The 8,233-nt window shown below is 43.5% G+C and overlaps 1 protein-coding gene across 5 annotated transcripts in view; it reads right to left on the bottom strand.

Annotated features, from left to right (window-relative positions):
* The window catches only part of SH3PXD2A (SH3 and PX domains 2A), a 191,851-nt gene that overhangs the window by 11,002 nt on the left and 172,616 nt on the right, over positions 1-8,233 (bottom strand). For all 5 annotated transcript variants that reach the window (XM_031063005.1, XM_031063009.1, XM_031063013.1 and 2 more), the window contains one exon: positions 953-1,070. In XM_031063005.1, the coding sequence (XP_030918865.1) occupies positions 953-1,070 (118 nt within the window). The remainder of the gene's footprint in view (positions 1-952; positions 1,071-8,233) is intronic.

The following is an 8,233-nucleotide window of genomic DNA, read 5'->3' as shown; positions in this document are numbered from 1 at the left end:
GCAAAAATCAACATAATTACATGTTAAATGGGAAAAGATGACTATATGAGATGTTCTGCAGTGCTGAGAGATAAATCTCCATTTTAAGCTACTTGTTGCATCACATCTTGTTTGAAGAGAAATGAGATGTCAGAGCACTGAGAGGTTCACACACAGATGCAAGACAAGGGGCAGAACCACAGAAGGGCACTAAAACCTAAGTGCTGTGTGAACCTAGATGAAGAAAACTCTCATCAAGTGCTCATCCTGACACCCTACATCACTGAGACAATATCTAACCTACAGTCTCCCTATAAGCATTTGCAAAGGAGATTCTTAAGTAAAAACTCTCTGCTAGGATCGCTGTTCCAACTACATAACAAAATTTGATATAAACAACAACTTCACCTGCCCTTGGAATGCAGTCCCTCTACATTAGGAATATCCAACGTAGACAGACAAAAATCAAAGCAAATTAGCTGAAACCATAGGTAAGCTTGCACAAGGGCTATAGCCAGCAAACTGATCTCATATCCCTGAAAGTAGCAGTACCTGCCCCAAACAGCTCAAGAGATCACAATCAGCCTTCCAGCATTGCTATAAATAGATTTAAGTAGGTTGCAGAATAACTCTTATACTGGAAACACATGAATATTATATACAACAGAAAGCCTTGTTAGGTCTCACAGATCTTAACTCAGATATGGGCTTTTAACTTGAAGCGAGGAAAAAACCTCTAAAACTGCAAGTTAAGGCATTTCCTCACTGGAATGGCCCACAGCCTTTGCAGACACTGTAGTGTTACTTTAGTCACCATCCAATTGCCTCAGACTTTTCTTTACATTTCTTCAAGATGCATTGTGAACAATTTGGGCTTCCCTGTCCAGCTACAGAATGATTTAAATGCTAGCGTTCAGTGAATGATCAGAAAGGCTCATTGTCACAGTTTCTGCAGGTTGCACAGCTCCTTTACCTGATGTACCACCATCCTTCCAGGTTCTTTTGGATGACCTCCACGGTGACCCCTTTTTCGAAGCCAATCTCATCCTTCCCCTGGCTGGCGTACGGCTGGATGGTGACATATTTCTCTTCTGGTGAGGGGAGAGAAGGCAACATCAGTTAGAGTCAGGATCAGTCCAGCTGCTTTTCTACACTGCTTGCTTTTAAACTGTTCTGCAGCGATTACGTGAAGCCATCACAAAGGCGGAGCCCTGCTCAGGGGCCCACTGGTTATTTATGCTGACGACATGACAGATAATCAGCCCCTTGCCACTACCCTGCTGCTGATAATCACAAAATGTTTCCATGCCAATAATGACACAAAGTCCCCAGAGAGCTCCCCCCCTCTTCTTCCCTCCAAGTTCCTCGAGCGGGTAAGGGAGAGGATTTGAAGCTGGACTTAACTCCCGGACTGTAACTTGACAGAATCAATCCTGCTGCCAAATCAGCCGAGCATCACGGCGGGAGCTGCAGCCAGTTGGCTCTTTGCACACACACATGGCTGCACGGAGCATTGTGTTACTGAAACCTGAGCACTGCATCCCCAGAAGGACACAGCTCCCAGCCCAGAGGGGCTGGACCAGCACGCTGCTCTCCTTGCACCTCCCAAGCAGCACAGGTCTACAGCAACGAGCTTGAAACATTAAAAAAAACGTGACAGAAGAACAAAAGAGGTTTGCATATGACAGGAGGTGATACAGCATTTGCATTCATAGGTTGTGAAGTGTTTTACAAACATACTTTTGCTAAATCTGACTCCAGAGAAATGCTCGCGTGATGCTGGTGAAGGAGGGCCAGAACTAAGACACACACTTCAAAAGCACAGACTGGATTTCAAGTACAGTGTTGGAGCCAAAAACCTAGCATCCCTATTCATCTCCAGCATCTATCCCCTTCCCAGCTGGGCAGAGGTTTTAAGCAGACTTGCTGAGAACAAGCCAATAAGCAGAGCAGAACAGATACTTGTCAACATCTTCTTCCACCTACCCAGGAGTCATTTACTGCAGCATTCCCATTACACCCAAGGTCAACCTTTCCCTCCGGAGCTTAAAAAATTACACCTGCCATTGAAAACTTGAACTACCATCCTACCTCTGCAGCACCAGACATGGGAAGTGTCACAAAACCCCTCTCAACCCAAACTATGGTGCATATGACAGTTTCTGTAGCCACATTAAAGGCAGGGAAGGCAAGCAATGAAGTGCACCCCAGCCAGCCTTCCTAGCACCACTTTCTACCAGCAGTCACAACAAGGCAGGGAAAGAATAAACGGAGGGCTGTCAGTGCAGAGGAACGGGCAGGAAATGAAGAGAATCCAAAGCTCCTGATCACTGCAGAACAAAGGAGCCATGAAAAGACTGCAGCAGCTTGGAGCAAGAACTCTTTAAGAGAGTAAAACAGATCCAAGCAGCTGTTTGGTTTTGTGGCTCAACTGTATTTTGTTGCTGGGTGAAGCATGGAAACTAATGAAAAATAAACCAAAGCCCTTACTGAGACAGAGTAAGAAATAATACCTCAGAAAAGGGAAAATAATGTTGATAGAGCATCTGATGGCAGTGAATTCAGCAAAGCCACATCTCTGAAGTCAAGTTCCCTTGACTGGTCACATTTGGATCCTTCTAATTCTGATGGGGCAAAATCTGTCAAAACCTTTGCTAGCAAGAGGAAAAGGCTCTCTGCTGATCTCCCCTAGGAGGGCTGCTTAACTGGCTTACCACTGGTAAGAAACTCCAGCTAGTTTGTAATTAGCACCATCAGCTTATGACACCTTCCCCACAGAAATACTCCACTACAATATGGAGCCTGAAAAATGAAACCTGGCAAATGAAATCCCAGCTTTTAAGCCACAAGACAGGACAGTTTTCCTAGCTAGGTTTGTGCTCTGGGTGGTAGAACTGGACTAATTTTCCCTCTATTTTCAAGTTTGCTGCAGAAGGAGCTCCATGTCTGGTTTCCACTGCATGCAAAGCACTAAACTGAACTGCAGAAGACCCCTGGGCAGCTAGATTGTGTCCCTGTAAGGGCCAAGGGAAAGTTCAGAGCTGCTCTGTCCAGATACACATTGTTTCAGACACTTCCAGGGATATTTCTAGGACAGTAATACTGAGCTAAGCATATATTTGCTGAGTCTTGGAAGAAGGCCCTCTTTTTTCTTTCCCCCACATCAAAGCTGCTTTATAACCCAGGCTGTCAGAGGTCACCCTTGCCACTAGAACTCCCACAGAAATTGTTGTGTTTATTCTATTTTTCCTCCACACAAACACCAGGCTCTGCTTCAGCTAAAGCCAGTTATTCAGCTCCTCTTGCTGGGCAGAGTGGTCCCACTCCTCAGGGCTGTGGCTTCCCTTCTTCTGCAGATAATCACACACAGGGTGCTCATTCTTAGCTTCCTACACAACTTCCCAAACTTGTGTGTGAGGAACTGAGACAGTGGTCACCCATCAACAGCAACAGCACAGGAGGCTGATCACTCAGGAGAAACAGAAAGGCTCTTCTGAACTGCCACTGTCTCATTCTGTCCATGAGCACCCTCACTGCTTACATCTTCAGTCCTGTGGCTGTCAACTCAAGACTACTGCTTTTTGTGAATAAAGCCCTTTAGGTGACTCCTCCCTATACAGAAGAAATAATAATAATTTAAAAAAAGAGTGCATGGAAATAGGGAAGGAAGAGAGAGAAAAAGGATCTCCCATGAAGCAAGACAATCAAAAGTGTTAAAAATCAACTCTAGAAAAGAAGGTCCCACAATGTTTTTGTTTAGCAGCTCTATTTTTAAGTCTACAGATAAAAGCCAGGAAGCCACCATTACAATTTCCCCTTACAAACTACTTTGACAGTAAAAATTACATTTTCAAGATTACATACATTTGGTTTCTGTCAATGCTGCAGGAGATACCACAAACATACATGAGGTTTCTAACTTAAACAAACTGGAGATATGGGCCCCCTTGTAATCAAAGTGTAAATTCTGTTTTGTTTCTCAAAGATTATCTATAGCCAGTGGACATTTTGTATAAACCAAGATTTGCTGAAGGGAGCAGGGGAGCTCTCAGTGGATGTGTCACTGAAGAGGACTGATAATAGCATTCAACATATCAGATTACTATTCAAAAGTCTTTAGAAATGGTATTTGACACTTCATGACTGATATGTAAAGTTACTGTAAAGACTTAACTCAGATAAATGGTTTCATGAGAGAATCAGCAGAGCATCAGACAGCAGAATGACACTGCTCTGAGTTACACTGACAAATCTGATATATCATGCTGGCTTCATTCAGCTTCTGTGACAGGCAAGAGCATAAAACAGAAGTCAGTGAACCATCCCAGACCTACCATTGAAGTTATAGGCCCAGATCTACAGAGAATACAAAAGCGTATAATTTTGGTTCATTAAGTTTTGACTTAAGAATTACTAGGAAAAAAAAAGACAAACAAAAGGATAATTCGTATTCCCCAACTGCAGCTTCTGTTACATCAACCTCAGTGTTGAGGTCAAGTGGGCAGAATAAACTTTACTACATGCTACAAAGTACACACACCAGCTAAAAGGCTGCATTTAGAAACAATGGGATCAAAGTCCTACCCCCTTTGAGCTAAAAATCGCAAGAAGGCAGCTCTGTTCTTAGAGAGATCTCCATCCAGAGATCTATTAATTGCCAAGTTCACTCCCATTCCTTTATCACTAATTTGCAGGCCCAAGACGCCTTTCCCAGCTGAGCTGAAGGTTCCTTTCTGGATTTAGAGCTGCCCCAGTAAATCCAAACAAGGCATGCATGAAGAAGCAAAGTCCGTTTGGCAAAGAGCTACAATACACATCTGTCACATCATGCATTATCCAACTGCAACCTACTTAGGTCGGAAGGAAAGGATTACTGTGTGTCATCCTCTGTCCTCCCCAGACACAGACACTATTTAAAATACACACAACCAGAAGTTTTGCACTATTTCAACCACCCAGCTCATGCCTTACTGCTGTAGCTGTGCTCTGCGCAGCCCTCCCAGACACTGTGGCAACTCAGTGCTCAGTCCACTACTTATTCCAAAGCCTCAATTCCCTTTCCCAAAAGAAGGCAGGCTTTTATTTTGCTCTGGTTCTACCTAAAATCTCCTGAACAAACACAGTAGAGAACTGGGATCAAAATATAGGGACAGATCTTGGTGGATCACTTGGAAAACAGCATGGACAGCAGAGAACAGTACCTGTGTCCTTGGAACAGCCCACAATACTACAGAGGGGCTTTTTTATAGCAACAAAGATTTTCCCCCAGAAAATGCAGCCCAGCTAGGGCTGTCCAGCTGGAAGGTGTGCACATATACAGGACAAAGGATCTGAGCTGCACAGTGCCCTGCATAACAGCCACATGGACTACATGGTCTATACAGATGTACCCAACAGACCTGGTACAAGGAAATCACAAGTGTTTGAGTGTTGTGGATCACTTTTTCACAAGTTTTTAACATCTAATGTCCTTCTGTAACCACTAGAAGAGGAGAAAAGAAGGAAAAAGGAAAGAAAACAAAAAACCCCACCAAAACAAGAACACAATCATTTCATGTTCCTCCAGCAACACCATGGTGTTTTGCCAAGCTGACGCCTCTTCTATAGATAAACAGCAATAGCTCTAAAACTAAAAAGACACTTTAAAACCAGTTTTTGAATACAGAGCAGAGTCAAAACAACCCATACAAAACTTGATCTAAAACCTGGCTAGGTTAAGCACACCCATGTTTCTTGTCCCACCCATTTTAAGATGAAGCTTAATGAAGTGCAACTTTTCACATAAAAATAATTTATAATACAGCTATTAAACCATCATATGATTTACAGCAGAGCAAGATGACCTGTAGCCACCTTGGCAATGCTCATCATGTAGCGACAGGTCACCTCTGTAGTCACAGTGTAATGAGGACTGAAATACTTCTTCTGTCTTGCCCAGCCTGTTCACTGGCTGTGATACAACATACTGGCTGCAGAAAAATGAGGGATGAGACTTTTGACTTGTTAAATTTTAGGAGAACTTAATGTCAATGACAATTATTTTTGGATAATTGCAGATCTTGACAACTTTTTTTTTCCCTTTTGTGTAGGATTGCAGCTTGCATGTGGTGAGCAATTGGGTACATTCCAACACATTCCCTTTAAACAACCTATTTCTGAGTAAGTTTTCTTTTGTTTCGCCTGATGTATTTCTGTCAAGTAGTAAAGGGGAATCTCAGAAGAATTTTTAAGCATTGGTTACGGCATTTTCCATACCAAGTAACCTGTTAGGACACCTCTCTCCCAGAGGAAAAACCTCAGGACAGCTAAGATGAAGCTCCATTCCCTCCTGAAGAAATTGTACTGACTTGGCTGACAAAGCAAGACACTGAACCTGACAGAGCCTGTGAGGCTCCTCCAATCCCATCTGTCAAACTAGAATTCCATATTTTGCATGTGTGACTGAGTACATTGAAGTTATGAGGTGTCTTGAAATGGCAACCTTGTCCCTCCTCTGGCTGTCTGGATTTATACTTAATGTCAGGTCAAGGAAAGCAGACCTATGGTTTTACAGCTCGAGTTGTAACAGAGCTTTGGTAGCTCTTTCAAAATCTTCCTCATTCTATCTTCCCAGTTCCCTTGGCACTGGTTATTTCAGATTCCTCCTAGTCTATCACCAAGGTGACAGACTTGCCCTGACATTTTCAAAGTTCTCCACCACTGCTGCTCCTCACTGGCCCTTCAGTGACTCTTCTGCAGAGCCATTACAGCCACCTCCTGCCTGCTTTGCTCCTTTCCCAGCCTCTCAGCACACACTGCTCTTGCAGAAGACTCTTGGCACAGCAGCTCTGTGGCATTTCAACCAGACTCCTACCAAGTGCATTCCCAATTCAGTTGTTCCATCTTGAATTTTCAAGCCTGTGTGCTGTGCCTTGCTTTAATGCCCTACTACACACACTCACATGTTCATGTGGATTTCCCATTCCTTCAAATTCTGTGATCTTTTCCCACTCAGCCTCATGCCTTTCATATGATGCCTCATCAACCTGAGCAGGCTCCTTCCTCGATGGTATCAAATAACCTGAAGCTCTCAAATCCTTCCTAAAAAAAGCCTTACCTACCCTGATTTCCTGCCTTCCCAAACAAGCTTAGTTTTAGTCCTTCTCTAAAAGCTTTTAAAAATACTGAAGAAGGATCATTTTACACTGTGAAAACCCCTTTGGTTGCAGTAAGATTCATGCCAAATTGCCACTAGCCCACGTTCCTTTGATGCACAGCTCTCCCTCTCTTTGTTTAGGCTGTAAACTCTTTGGGACAGGAGCCTTGCCTTGAAGCAGCTAAAATACCACGCACGTTTCCAGCCCTGCACAATCAGCCTCATCTTTCCCAGGCAAACAGCCAGTGCTCAGACATTTCTGCTTCCAAGTTCTGAAGCCCCATTTCACATTCCTCTCCTTCACCTCTATTTTGTAAGTTTTCTCTTTTCTGCCTCCATTAATAAGCGTGGAAGTTTTCAGCAGGGCTCCAGGAGCCAACCAAATAAGGGAATAATTTCCTTTGCTCAGTTGGTGCTTGTACATGCCCCCAACTTTCTGTGACCCCCCCTGGTTTGATAAGCTGGTAGGGGAAGGGATAGGGGGGAACTGGGCTAGAAATTAGCCAATTAATGATTTCTCAGCAAAATGCAACAGTCCCAAACCTACATCTTCCAAACCACAGAAGAATTTTCTTTCAAAATACTTTCCCCTCTGTCAGCAGTCTGTGTTTGCCCTCCCCCACTCCTCCGCTCCACCCCCCCTTTGTCAGACCTGCTTCTGGAAAAAGTCTCTCTGTTCCAGAAAGCAATGCATTAATTCAACATGGACTTTGTTTTACTTGCCTAAATATGCAGAGAGAGAATGACTGTCCACAGTTATCAAATGTGTTCATCTGCAGACAGAAGCTCCTTAGCCTTTGTCCCTCCTCCCTTCCCTGCTTTTTGTTTTAAATAATAGAAAACCTTGTGCCAACAGATAGAAAAGAACAACAATGACATTTCTTCTAAACAGCTTTGTATTGTGCATGCTCTTACTTCAACCAGGCAAGGACCAGTAAGCATTTACTACTTTCCTTGGAGAACAGAGTAAAAGAAAACCCAAACAAACAAACAAATAAACAAACAAAAAACCAAACAAACCCCAAAAAAACCCAGCCAAAGGAGAGAACAAACTAAGTCTGAAGCTGCTCTGCGCTGGTTTGATTTAGCACAGCAATGTCACTCACAGTCTTCTGCTCT

The sequence above is a fragment of the Geospiza fortis genome, unplaced genomic scaffold (assembly GCF_000277835.1).
Source record: "Geospiza fortis unplaced genomic scaffold, GeoFor_1.0 scaffold130, whole genome shotgun sequence".
NCBI classification, from domain to species: Eukaryota; Metazoa; Chordata; class Aves; order Passeriformes; family Thraupidae; genus Geospiza; species Geospiza fortis.
This window is presented reverse-complemented; position numbering and strand designations above follow the sequence as displayed.